The sequence below is a fragment of the Pempheris klunzingeri genome, chromosome 4 (genome assembly GCF_042242105.1).
Source record: "Pempheris klunzingeri isolate RE-2024b chromosome 4, fPemKlu1.hap1, whole genome shotgun sequence".
NCBI lineage: Eukaryota > Metazoa > Chordata > Actinopteri > Acropomatiformes > Pempheridae > Pempheris > Pempheris klunzingeri.
Genome location: NC_092015.1, coordinates 20,407,979 through 20,422,945, shown reverse-complemented (window position 1 = coordinate 20,422,945; position 14,967 = coordinate 20,407,979). Strand labels below are relative to the sequence as shown.

General features: G+C 39.9%; 2 protein-coding genes across 2 annotated transcripts in view; both read left to right on the top strand.

The window, feature by feature from the left end:
* Positions 1-12,543, top strand: part of ilvbl (ilvB (bacterial acetolactate synthase)-like) — a 123,528-nt gene extending 110,985 nt beyond the window's left edge. Inside the window, exon 15 of the transcript XR_011584158.1 lies at positions 12,532-12,543. The gene's annotated coding sequence lies outside the window, so the exon portion shown is untranslated. The remainder of the gene's footprint in view (positions 1-12,531) is intronic.
* On the top strand, positions 11,461-12,582 carry kcnj1a.1 (potassium inwardly rectifying channel subfamily J member 1a, tandem duplicate 1). Its single transcript, XM_070829095.1, has one exon. It carries the CDS (start codon positions 11,461-11,463, stop codon positions 12,580-12,582), a length of 1,122 nt encoding a protein of 373 aa, XP_070685196.1.
* Positions 12,583-14,967: the final 2,385 nt, after the last annotated feature.

The window sequence follows — 14,967 nt, the reverse complement described above, 5'->3', positions numbered from 1 at the left end:
AGGTATGGCAGTGAGTGATCACTAACTGATGCCCTGAGCTGTTACAGCTATCTTGGGGGCATCCTTAAATCTTGGCTACTCTGGAATTAGGAATGAACTCTTGTACATTAACGAATTCCAGAGACATCTTGGAGATTTCTGCCTTTTACTGGTCACAATCCATCATTTGCTGATGATCTGAAGCAATTTGAAGGTATATATCTGTCTTGCTCCGTTAGAGCTACACGTGGTAAGTGGTTGATATCGTTTGGGATCGCTGACAAAACTGATTTTTAGCTCGTTCGCTTGACCAGAAATCAAGAGCCGAAACTTTAAATCTAAAAACTGAATTCATCTGGCTTTGTTGTTTTGTCTTAGCTTATTCCAAGACTTGTGGGAAATCTTTGTTCATCACAACGGGTTGATGCGTCCTAATCAGTGAAGAGCAGAGTGACATCAGCGATATTACCTTGATAAAGCATAGTTTTTTTTTTCAACTAGAGCAAAAAGAATGTGTAAAGGCTCTCTATACAATATCTCGGCGTCTCCGACCAAAACAGATGTGCGTATCAGAGAGAAGCTCAGATTATAACACACAGAGAGTGAGCGTTACTTCATTTTCACATCAGGTCTCAATTACTCAACTGTATCTTTACACAGTGAACTGTTGTTTAATGCTATATGGATGTTCTGGATGTCACCTTTAAAGCGAGTCCATAGCAGGATCATTTATTACATGTGTGAGTCCTAATAGCTCCAAGGAGACATAAATACTCCATACAGTTGAATTATTTTGAAGAAAAACAAATAGGGTGAAACACTCCAACACCATGAAGACAATGCCCATTTAATAACCATGTCCACTTGATTTTATCAGTCCGTTGCCAACTGGTCCATTCTCCATAGTCTGTGCTATGCTTCAGTCCATGACCATCAATGTCAAAAAGCTTTGCTACATATACTACAGAGCAATCTTTTCCTATAATGGCTATGTGTTGAAAAATACTGTCTGCGGGGAACTGCTGTCAGGTTGAGTTCTTACTGAGGGACAAAGTCTTGTAACCTCTGAGCAACGATGCAGGCAGAAAGAATTTTGAGATCTCTGGTACCCTCCGGCTCAAAGGCACTCGTGTGAAGGGTTTAATTTGCAGGTTTAGAGACATCTTCTCCTCTAACAGTGCCGTGTTTTAATATGCAGGGAAGTGCTGTCAGGCCATCATTATAACCACAGCAATGCAGTAGCTTAGTCTTTCTAACACAAGGATCCATTATTTTTTCATTTGGAGAATATTACTCTTTGAGATAGAAAAAGAAATAATGAAATAATCGTAAAAAGAAGGTTAAGGAACTGTGAAAATAGCTGAAATGTGGAAGAGTGACTGTATCCACAACTGAGAAAAGGAATAATCCCTCAAGTGGAGCGAAAAGGTCAGTGTTTTGGATATTGTCACCAAGTGTCACTTTACATGGTACGTAATTGAATTCACGCTCATTCCACACATGCCACTGACCCTGTCGCAGCAGAGTGGCTGGGTGAGGAAAAAGAGGGAGGCGAGAGAAGTGATTTCAAGCTTTTAAGAAGGGTTTCATGTTTTCTTTCTCTTTCATTGAATTGCCTGTTCAGGTTATATGGGTGCTTAATCAGGCTGAAGTCCTCGGAGAAGTTGGTGTATTACAGGAAGAAAAGATCACGATGTAACAATAATAATGATGTAACATGAATAATGATAATAATAATAATAATAATAGCTTTACATAGAGAGCAAAGAAGAGAAAGCAAGAGCAGGAGTAGAGTCAGGAGAGGAAAATATGTCCAAATATGGAGAGCGTCCAAAGGGTTGGGGCTGCAACGCTGAAAGCTCTGTCCCCAAAGGTGCGATAACGGGTAAGAGGGATGGTGAGGAGGGTCCAGGAACGGGGTTTATGGTCGAAGGAGGTCAGAGAGGTACTGAGGAGCGAGGGCATGGAGGCATTTGTATGTGAGTAGGAGGATTTTGTAATTGATGCCGGAAGCCAGTGTAGGTGGATGAGTGTTTGGGTGATGTGTTGCCAGGGTTCTCACCCACATCAAGCCCTGAGTTTTGAACCTACTGGAGCCTGTCTAGGGCTTTGTTGGGAACCTCAGACAGGACTAGTAGCGAGGTAGGACTGGAACCAGGAGAAAGCTGCGCTGGTGATGCCAAGGTGGTGAGATAGGCGATTGAGGAGGATGGAATGGGAGATTGTGTCAAAGGTCTAGGAGAATCAGTATACTGATGTGTCCAGAGTCAGCGGCGATGAGTAGATCATTGGTGATTTTGATTAGGGTGTTTTCTGTGCTATGGTGTGTTCTGAATCCAGATTGCAAAGGTTCATAGAGATCATGGTTGGACATGTGCTGATGGAGGATTTTGCTGAGGAATGGAAGGTTGGAGATCGGCCGGTAGTTGTTGAGGTCCTCCCGGTCCAAACCTGGCTTCTTGAGGATGGGAGTGACTGAGGCCATTTTGATGCACGATGGAACTGGACTTGGAGGCCAGGTTCTTAGCTATTTCATTTGATAGGGCTGGAATGCTTAGTGATTTGATGCATTTTGCTAAAAAATTTGTGTTGGCTAAAATATCTGAAATAAACCAACATCTTTACTTTTTCCTAACATACAATATCTAGATGATGTCTAATTACTACTTTGGCTCCACTAGATATTTGACATACTTCATAGATATTTCTTATTATGACCTTAAATACAACCCTAAACCAGAGGAACTAAAACTGTAGTGCTAATTTGTATCAAGCTGCATGGCACGGTAATTGTAGTTTTTAAAACATATCAATGTTTTTCCTGGAATCGGAAGTTGTCAGTTCTGAACTGAGAGTACAAGGACGAGTTTCAGGTGATGGTAAACACATTAGTGTAATCACATTTTGAATATCGAATTGTTAAATTGGTGTAAATTAATTTTCACCATATTTTACCCACATTTGAAGGATCCAGAGCTCTCTATAACAAGTGGTTCCATGTCTGTTGCCCCTTTTGTTGCTGATTTTCTTCAAACATGCACTGACGCCGATGGTCAGTATTTCATAGAAGTAGCTATATAGAATCTTCTTACTGATATAAGTTACTCTCCAACTTGACATCTTTCCAATGATGCATTTGGCTTAGCTTCGCTATGACAAGTTGTAATTTTCTCATCTCATGGACACAAAGCACCCCAGGCCTGATTTCAGAGAGCACTTTGATCGCCCGCTTCATAAAATGAATCTTTTTGGTTGTTTGTTTATTTTCTTTTTTCGACATGAATAGCGACAAAAATAAGCCACATTCAGAGATCACAATACTGCTGACAATCAAAGGCATTATTGCAGGCTTAGAGGGAGGCCTGAAGTGCTTGGGTTTGGTCTGATAAGACTAACCAGTTCTCATTCCCAGGTCAGTAAATACCCAATGCATGCATATTTACACAACCCTGGAGAGATTTTGTATGTTGATGATTCTTGGTTTTGGGATTTTATGTTAGCATGACAGAACTATTTCAATCAGAATCTGCGTGGCAAGCCAATGCAAACATGCAAAGACAATTCTTGACATTTTCTCCCATAAAAATACAACACAGAAGAAACACAACACAGAGGAATAAAAACAGACATGAGTGAAGCAATAACATAATGAAATAAACAATGTTGCCCAACATTGGAGTGCTTTCTTGTTTTAAACAAGTTATATTAAATATCCACTGCAAACATAAAATGAAGTGAGCAACTTCACATTTAACACAATCAAATGCCTTTTCTAAACAGACTCGGTGGCGTTTGGATTCCATTTGTGACAGACTTGTGGCAATTTGAAATGGAACACAGCCAGTTGCTGGCAGACAAAGCAACACAATGCACTTCTGTAGCCTTATGCTATCCAAAACAAACAGATACAAATTATTTCTCAAAATTGAATGAAAATGTATTAGAACTGAAAAAACTTAGCATTAACCTATTGTATTGCTGAATACACTTTTGAAGTGTACTGATACATTTAGAATAAAGAAACAAAAACAAGGCTGAAATCTCATGATTAAATGTGAAGTTATTTAAAGGTGATAGTTAAAAAAACCAGAAAGAAAACAGAGACTCCCACATTCTGACTGACATTCTGACTGATTTAGATTAGTTTAAAAGCTGAGTGTCACAAAAAACATGGACAATTTCTGTACCCGTACACGTATCAATGGAGTTGTGACTAGTTCATGATCTGCTGGGTTGCATATGAAGTCATGCCATACATTAAACTTAAATATCAATGAAAAGGAGTATTATTTTTATACATTTATTCCAGAAAATAAGATGTTAATAGGCTTATTTTAGCTTTCATGTCTTACAGTGAGCTCCATATTTTTACTTCACACTTTATCTCAGCAAATATCTGCAGGGCAAATAGAATCACACCCTTGTGTTCAAGAAACAAAAGAGGCAAATAAATGCTCTGCAGCCCTGCATAACACATCTAACTTGTTTGTACTTGAAAGGTTCATGACAAGCTTTTCATCCTACACTTCATTGCCTACTGTAGATACTGCAGAAATATATAGCAGAAACAGGTTATCTATGTCTGTGTCTACTATGGTTATGATGGGATTAAGTATGGCCCAATAGTTAGCACACAAGCAATCAATTGGGCCTGGAGTGGAAAAACCCCACAAATCCTGTCACTCGGGTCTGAGAGCTGAAATTCTTGTCTACAGGCTTCTATTGATATGTACATTGCGCCCAAAGGCATCAACACTGGACGCACAGATCCTGACATCATTATAACCACAACAGCTTGCTTTTTTCTGCATGTCTACATCTGTGAATTTTACACACACGATTGTACAAATACACGCTGACAATAAGCCAGCAAAGTGCATAGACATCCTCTGAGAGGTGCTTCACAGTTTTGCATTATCACATGAGGCAAATGCTTCACAAGCACATTGCACAGCTTGGGATTGCAATGCTTGGCATTTAGCACTTTGCCATTTTTACTCTGAGAATGATGGATATGGAATATGAATGCTCAGTGACATGATGACCCAGCAAAATGGCTGCCATCAGTGTGCGGCCCCCTCACTCCCCTTTCTGCTCTGTCACACACACACACACACACACAATCATCCCCAAAGTATGGACCTATTCAGTTCAACCCAGGCGGATCATAGAATATGAAGCCTCATGGTGACTGTCAAAGCTATGTGTTGCCAAGCACGCCTGAATTGCAAATCAAAAAGGAAGAAAAAAATAAATAAAAACAAAGCCTTCATTTCTGTTCACACCAGAATTAATTAAAAATTTTCAGCCCAGCGCTCAAGGCTATTTCACAATTTATTCAGACTGTAATGGATATTTTTTTTTTGTTCTCGTGTGATGTGGTTTGCAACTGAACAGTATTTTTTTTTTAAATAAAAAAAAATAAAAAAAGAATGACTGTACATGAAAGCAGCACTCAGAGCAATGGGTTACTTGAAACCTAAAAAAAAAAAAAAAGCCAAATCAAATTCTTAAAAGTGACGTCTCTCAACATCAACTACCCACAGACTAAGTAGTGTGTAAGTGTTCAAGTTGGGGGTGCAATCGTAGCTCAGGCAAAGGGAGCCACAAAGGAGCTACAGTGAGGCAGGATATGAACCTTAAAGGAGCATGACAACATGTTGAATGTTTAACTGCTTCAAGGGAGGACCTTGGTGAAGTGTTAACTGACTTAATGAGACATCTGTGGTCATGATCTCACTGCCTAAGAAGTGTTGTCAATTCAACTCATCAGTTGACCACAAATGAAAACAAATGCTGAAGTGGCTTTTCTTAACTTCTGTGCTGTTGATTTAGGGGCTTAGAAGTCTGAGCTCCAAGTAGCTTGTAATCAGAAATCTATATTGTTTCTAGACATTGGCATACTAAGCAGATTTTATGCAGGATGGCTCTTATGTACATAACTAAGCTACAACTGGCTAACTGCTACTACTTCCAACTTTACTGTTCTGGTTCACTGCTTTCATCAGCAGTAAACGGCAGCTGCTATCAGCAGTGCAAAGTGGCGGACTACACAAAATTAGCAACTGCCTGGTGAACATAGTGGAGCATTTAGCAGCTAAAGAGCAAAATATTTCCCCCGGGAGTTGGTGGAGACCAAAACTAGGGCTAAAAGGGAGTGAATATTGGACTTACATTTGTCAGGTGACAAGACTCCAAATAAATGCTCAGGTTTCATACGCAATATGAAAAAGTGTGGAATTCAATTTTATCAATGTTTTTCATCGCATTTAGAGCAGGCAGAATGCTTAACACTGTGTGACCGGGCCTGGGTGAGTTTGTTTCCTAAAGTAAGGTAAGAAGCATGGCGTAAACTGACTGAACGTATACTCTTGTGCAGAGTTGCCTTCGTGCCTCTACGTCACAGCCTAGAAAACAGCTGTGTCTCTAGTACCTTATAACTGTACCAAACCTGGACAACCAAAATTAGTTTGGAGGAAAATGCAGCAATATATTTAAATTCTATATATGCATAGCATTACAAATAACTGAATATTAAACTTAACTAAACATTGATGAGTTATGTGGTACTGTAGTTACCAGAGAAAACAAAAACCTGGGATATACAGAAACCATGTAAATAACATCTTCAAATAATATGAGTCTTAATTCACTTCCTCTTTAAGCAGAGAGGTTTGATCGTCCAACTATCTGTGTAGTGAGTAAGTGTGAACTGAATGGTTAAAAAATAAAGTTTTCTGAGGCTTGACAATCCCAAACATAAAGTCTGGCAATTTACATGTTAACAGCTGGATTTCAAAACCATTTATTTACATATTCTAGCTATTTATACTCAGATTGCAAATATGGTCTGAAAAAATATGGAATTTTGCAATGGAAAATGTGTTAAGAACCCTGAATGCTATATCCATATCCATGCCATATCCATATCTGTAAATGAGAAACTGCCAGCTACCAAGTTCACCATATCAACTTAAAAGATATATGTTAGTGTTGTCCACAGCTTGTGCCTGCTGTCCCCCAAACACAGTGAATATCGTGAAAATCTTGGGGCTGAAGAGGAGGTGGTAGCACATTGTCATCTGTTAAGATTAAGACATGCAAACATAGCATTTAAACAGCAGCATGCAGAGACACGTCCCCATTGTGTCTGCTTTATTCTCTTGTTACCGTAGGCTACTTATCACCTTGTTGGTAATGGAAGTGAGCAAGTAATACTGACTAACCTCTAAAGTTGATTGGCAGAAACTGATACAGAAACCACCATTATTCATTTGAGTGCTCCAATTGATGCAGGGAGAAACTGCCATTGTTTACTATCACTGTGAGCCATCTAGTTATCAGTGGGGGCTCGCAGTGGCAGTGCTGTGTTTTTGTACTCATCAGCATTGTGTGTGAGTGCAAAGGTAAACATGAACATAGCAGTGAGTGAAGCCATGCCTCACCAATGGACAACTATATCAGCCTGCACTGCATACTGGATATTCACACATCAATATAGGGTATGATCTCCTCAACGTCATTATCTCCCCATTTGATGCAATGTTTAACTTGATCTGAGCAATTTCATTTTCCATTTTCTTGCTTCTTCATAAAGAGAAAATATTTTTTTAACAATCAACAACATTTTCAGAAAGACGATGTACTTATTAATTACGCACTATTATGGTCACCAAGGTCATTAAAGTTAAATGTGTGTAAAGAAAACTTGTAGGGCCTTGATGGTCAGTTCTGTAATTCTGATTGTGGATTCTTTTCTTCTGAAGGATGAACACAGCACGACCTTATCTGGCAGACTGATCTGTAGTTGTTGTGTCATCATTATTCAGTGGCAGTAATGGTCTCGGATTCCATCGCTAGCAATTACATGTAGCCTCCGTAGTTCTTAAGTTGCTCGACCAGCCCAAGAATCAGTGCAGCTATGTGGTCCGGTGAGTATTCGCAGGCCTTTTGTCACATATAAAAGGGATTAAAAACAAGGGAGCTGGTTAAACAAACAAGCAACTCACCTCTTGAGTCAAAAAAGCTTAAATGCAAAAAGCTTGTCATCTTTTACTATAGCAAGGATTTAGGGGAACACAGACAAGCCTAATCTTGTTGTGTGTCAACAGCAATGGCTGTCAATAGAATATACATTCTGCAGCCTGTAAGGTAATACTGCAGCCTTTTCTGTCACTTTTGCTGCGAACAATAGAGTTGAAGAATGAGTCCCGTCACAATTCACAACTTTTCTCCAACCAGCGTTCAGAATATCTTCAGTCCATGAACTGATTTGGTTCCTGAGAGGCCCCAGAGAGCTATCTGGGGATCTACAGCGTCTCCTTTTTCATCTCTGCAGTTTCTGGTGACTCACTCCATCATCTATTTATGTTTAATGGTTGTATGGTATTTCATCGCAACGCATCTCTGTAGTTGTGGTGGGGAGGGGGAATCTGTGTGCTGCTTGGAGAAATACAACTTGTGCTGCGCTGAGCTGTGCAGCACTGATGTTTGATTCACAGTGACAACACTGTGTCTGAGATGTGTTAAACATATTTTTACGGTGATCATTTTCAGAGAAGTGGAGGAATACATGTATAAACAGATGTGAGTTGTACGCTCTTTTCTATCACAGAGACATACAGTGTTCCGGGGACAACATAATCACTATGTTACACTTTAATATCAGGCGATGAAAGCTCGATCTTCAGATATTCTATGCTGTGCTTGCCAAATACGGGCAAATATTGCAAAAAAGATTTCCCAAAAACATGCCAATAGAGGTGTGTTCACGTGCGTGTGTGTGTGTGTGTCTACAGTAAATAATTCCACACAGTCTGTTCATCACTGAGACGCAGAGAACCAGAACCATACACAGATACACCACATACAGGCTATGTTTTTACATTGTTAACATTCACTTTTTTCTTTTTTCAATTTTTCTATAGCGAGTGCAACTGCGATCAGGCTTAAATATCACGAAACAGAAAAAACCAACAGTACATCCACAGCAACTCGTAGACTGTAGCGGAGCAGGAGTGTGGCGGATAGAGGTCAGCTTGGCCCTTGGTGCCTGGCGTCTGTGGGGTAAACAACTTATTAGAGCTGGGGGAAAGGTATGCATGTGTGTGTCTGTGTGTTTGTGGGAGGGGTACTTGATGTCTCTATGGGCGTAAACAACACCTGGCTGATTCCAGCACACCGAGACAGGACAGTATAAATGCTCACAGGTGTTGGTGAACAGGCACAAGAGGAGGACACGCCTAAACTATTTAAATCAATTGCAAACAAGAAAGACACAGAGAGTGAGAGGAGAGAAGGTCGAGCTGGAGTTTGGCATTCATTAACCCCCGGATGTGCATCAGACCACTCTCATTTGATCAACTCATAGAGGTGAGTTTGGACTCATTCTTTTTCAGCTTCAACACATTTTTTTTGCAAGAAACTGAGGAGTGTGATGAGGAGGTCAGATACAAATGATTACAGTGGAAATATGACTCTCACTGTGACTGCTTTCTAAAAATACAATAAATAAAGGAAAGGGGCTACAAATAACTTGCTTGTTTCACATTTCTTTTTACTCTGTATATTAGCTCATAAAGCTGATTTGTATTTTCTACAAATAAGGCATTAAGACTCATTAGAGACTTATTCCTGTAATCTCCCCTTTAAATCAGAAGTATTGCTAAATCCCTGCTATAGCTGAAATTATTTAACAGTCACAAGCCATGTTAATGATGCAAATAATGAAAGAAGATATTAATCAACTCCTATTAGAATGAGCCTAAAATAATGACGTTAAAAGCACATTCTGAGTGTCCGTGTAAAGGAAAGAATCAAGTACAGCTAAAAAATGCATTGTCGTTTGACTCGTGTCATATTCAAACTGATATAATTTGAACTGAAACATATTTAAACTGATTTATGATGAGCCCTTTTAAATCTAAAGCTTTGTGTCCACTATGTTGTGGATGTTTATCAAGACTTTCTTCACATTGGCCGTTTCCATTCATAAAGGCAGTTGTTTTCTAATGCAAAGCCATAATTTAGAGTAACTTGGCATACATGCAATTAAATACTAAATACCTGAAATTATTCCAGCACATATCTTGTTACAGTATGAAAACATGCTGACCTAATGATTAGGTGTGGGATAACGAGGATTACTCCCAAAGAGATTAAAGTGCGCAAACAATCTACACAGGGTGATTATCAGATCCTATTTTGGCAAAATTACCAGATTTGAGCTTTGAGGGTTGAAAACAAAAACATAAACTCACTGCACTGATCGTTTTGTACTACTTCACACTCACTAACAAGCACGGCATGATCCAAATGGGTAGTTTGCATGACTTGGCAAGAACAGAGGCCATACTTATTTGGAAACCTCCGTATAGCCAATACTGCAAATTACCATCCATCAGGCACCAGACTTATGAGAATAAGTCAGTGATTGTTATGTCTGTGAGCAGCTGGTCTTCTGGGCAGGTTTGCACAAATTATTTTAATGTTACATTTATTTTTGCAGCATTGAAACCTACCAAACAAAGCTAAACTTGTGCTGGGACACTTGCAGGGGCTTATTTGGCTTACTTGGCACACTTATGTGTTGCACCTCAGTGGAAACTTTTGTTTCTCATTAACCTCAGGTCCTTACAGCAGCGCTACATCCACCCAGGATTATAGCCTTTCTGTGGGGATTAAAACTGTTGTGGGACAGAAAAGCTTGTAACATGTGAGGCTGCACATAAGCAGTTCAGAGTGAGCTATAAAAACATGGGAGGACAAGTAAAGCATTTGGAGCAGGAAAACAAGAAAGATATTTACTGTATACACGAGTAAGACAGGTGCTGATTAGACTTAATCATGAAATTAGTTTTATTGATAATCAAAATACCCCCACAATTCAATAGTTAATAAATGTAACTTAACTTAAGCAGAGTCATCCAATTTTAAGTCTTATCTTGGCACATACATTATTTGTCCTTTGGCACAATATGTGCTTGCATATCCTCCTCTTTACATCTCCCCCTCAGCACCTGACAGGCAGTGTCATCTTGACATTTGGCTGTATGATTGTAGTGAATTACAGTATTTAAAGTTGACTGACGGGGCCTGTGAACAGTTGACTGGTTAAATGTCAGGGACTGTGAGAAGAAGTAAAATTATTATCAGCACTTTTGAGTCCTTATTGCACATTTATATAAGGGCATTTTCTGTCATTGTTGGGGCTGCAAGTTTTAGTGGCGCCTCAGGTGCAGTGTCTGATCTGCCGGGACAAATCAGCCACGAGCAGACAGTTGTTGCTTTTTTATAGTAGTTTTATAGTATAGTAGTGCAAAGTTTGTATTTTATTTAGTTGTTTCTGTGAGCTTAAGAAATTCATGTAGTAAGTAACTGTTTGTTCTTGCAACTGATTGATGACTTGTTTCTACTATGTACTTAAATGCTGTATATCTATTTTTCCTGTTTTATTGTCTCATAGATCGTGGGTGTTAGAAAATGTTTGGATCAGTAAACAAACGTATCCAGGACTGTATGACGAGGCGAAGAAGCCAAAGGACCAGACTAGTGACCAAAGATGGTCGCTGCAACATTGAATACGGAAACATCAATTACAGCAAACACTTTGTCTTCCTGGCTGACTTCTGGACCACCTTTGTGGAGATCCGGTGGCGTTTTGTTCTCTTCCTCTTCATCGCCTCTTTCACGCTCAGCTGGTTCATCTTCGGGCTGCTGTGGTACTGGATTGCCCGCAGCAATGGAGACCTGACGTGGCAAAGCCCGCCATTAGATCATACTCCATGTGTTGATAATGTTGTAGGACTTACCACAGCGTTCCTCTACTCCCTTGAGACCCAGACAACTATTGGGTACGGCGGTCGAGCGCTCACCCCTCTCTGCCCAGGCGCTGTAGCCCTTCTCATCATCCAGTCCCTCCTTGGAGCCATTATCAACTGCTTTATGTGTGGAGTCATCCTGTCCAAAATCTCTTTGCCCAAGAAGAGGGCTAAGACCATCACATTTAGTGAAATGGCTGTCATCAGCCCTAAAAATGGTTCTCTTAGTCTGTCAATCAGAGTAGCCAACCTGCGCAAGACCCTGATGATTGGAAGCCAGATCTATGGCAAGCTGCTAAGGACAACAAACACACCAGATGGAGAGACAATCATCATGGACCAAGTGAACATTGACTTCATGGTAGACGCCGGGAAGGACAACCTCTTTTTCGTGTGTCCTCTCACGCTCTACCACATCATCGACAAGAGTAGCCCCTTCTTTGAGATGGCAGTGGACACGCTCCACAAGCAAGAGTTTGAGCTGGTCGTCTTCCTAGACGGTACCGCAGAGTCCACCAGCTCTTCCTGCCAAGTCCGGACATCTTTTATTCCTCTGGAGATCATGTGGGGCTACAACTTTTTGCCCATCATCTCCAGAAGCAAAGAGGGCAAGTACAGAGTAGATTTCTCCAACTTCTCCAAGGTGGTGCCAGTAGCCACTGCGCATTGTGCCTACTGTTTCCACAACATCAAGGGTCATCACCACCACTCAAGAGATGGGCATGACAACCAGGGCTTTGAGGTAATAGATATCAATGATCCCCCCAATGTCACTAAAATGTGAGCAGATTGATACATTGCAATGAACATTAGACCCTGGAGAGGCTTATACCTCTCATTAATGAACTCCTCAAGACTCTAAAAAACAAACAGGTGTTGGAGGCAGGTGGGGTTACCTACTGGCGGACAGCGCATTGTGTAGCATTTAAATATGAAGTAGCAAGAACCCACTTATTTGTTATTCTATTGTGTTTAACACAGATAAGAAAGCCGTCTGTGGGTCAGGACAGTTATTGTGAACTATTTGTATGTAAAACCACACCTGCCACTGTCCTGCCACACCTGCTGACCAAAAACCTGTTTTCAAAAGGGAGGCCAGGTCATGCAAGATGGTGAAGCTGCAATTCAAGAACAGAAAGTTCTTTTTTTCCCCCCTAATTACTCACACATGGAGCGTACATATGAGCTCTTGCTTTAAATGAAGAATAATTGACCTCTGGCCTTGCACATTGGGTTTACAGAGTATTGAGAAGCAGAAAAACAAATAATGCAATGTAATAAAATGTGTGTACATCTTACATTTGCTTGATGGAACAGTATTGGGGGCCATGCTATTGCCATGGATTAGAAAAAGATGTAGTGGTTATTCAATAATTCATGCTACAGTGGGCTGCCGTACACAAACAGACACTTGGACTTGAGCCATTAGAGCATGCTTAACTATTCAGACACTGAGGCACTAGCAAAGGGTTGGACTCAGGGGCCACTCTTTTTAAACTGTGGGTAATGCAGTTGTGTTTTTCTCCTTGAGTGAAGACATTGTGAAAGAACAAAGCTCTCAGGAAACCCCTTTAAATATGGCTGCATACAGCACTGACTATAGAATGAAAATCAATTCTGTTTGTGAAGTCTGTTTTGTATTTGATCTCAGGGCAAAAATACACTGAAATAAAAGCTATTTTTGCATTCAAAAAATGTCTGTGTCATTGAATTATTCTCTGTCTAAAGAGCGTCATATAAGGACTGTGATCAAAAAGGTCAAAGCAGCGTAATGACAGGTGCCAACCCCTATCATGGCTTTTCATCTGTAAACAAAGCAAAGTTGTGACAGCAAACAGGGACCCAAACACAGCAGAGTGGAAGTTTTTGGGAGATAAGAGCTGTTGCTTATTGCCCATTAGTCTCATGCATGTGTCTGCACATAATGTTGATACAGCAAGCAGGGCTAAGGTAAACTTGTGAATATTATTGACAAATATGTAAAAAATATATATATATATTCTTCATAAATGTATATTTAAAAAAAAAAAAAAAAAGTCCACAACTGCTTCCTTGTCTGTGATACATATTTTTGTCTGCATGGTTCATGCAAACTAATAACATTTCTGTAATGCTGTAATTTAACAAACACCATGCGTACACACTGGTTGTTAAATTACCAACACCTATCATTTGAAACTGTGTTGAGAAAAAGAGAATTGCACAGCACAAAGAGTCAAATACTGACTTGAAATTGATGCACACCAGCCTAAAGTGATTTTATACCTACAATTCCCCTGCTCACAGCTTGTGGCCTTGTATGGCGTGCTGATTCAAAACCTGACAGAACTGAAAGGGGTGTAAACACAGTTTATCATTGTTTTTGCGATGACAAAATTCAACTTGTGATCACCATGGCAAAAAGCTGTCACCACAAAAAGAAAGCCTGTAAAAATGGCCCTGCTTCCTCACCCTCCTATTCCTTCCACCCACCCTTCCAAATGATTAATGCCTAAATTATGCACTTTGTAGTTTCTCAGGTATAGCAGCAAGAACACAGTCTGCTGTTTATTCTATCATCATTATCGTGTTGTAATAATGGTAGACAAATCATTTTAAACACCTGTATGTATAATGCAATTCAACAGCACCACATACCACACATTCCAAAGTAATCATAAAGTTAACTCAAGGTTAACGCTTCAAAAAGCTGAGCATTAAAACCTTCACAAAGGATTCACTGCAGTGCTATTGCATTAGACTGCTTTAGGCGTGCTTAATAAACCAGCAGCTGAGTCTATATTAATAGGACATAAAATTTCCATATTGCCTTGTCATGGTTAGTTTGTGCATACATTTGATTATGCTTCAATCAGATTAAAAAAGCCCTTTAATCAAGATTAAGCTGCCGAGATACAAACTGTAAAACACATGTGAATCCAGGTGAAAAAGCTACACCTCAGTATCACTGAAAATGTTAAGGATAAGCGAGAGGGGCAGAAAGCTGTTTTGTATGTGAGTGTGATGTAGTATACGTACAAAACAAATGTAAAGGAACAAATAGACCCGGGGATAATACACTTTGAAAATGAGCAGTGAGTTCTGAAATTGACACAAAATCGAGACAAAAGAAACAAGAGAAGAAAAAGTATTCACCATCATGATTGTGCTACTTTTATAGATCTGCTTT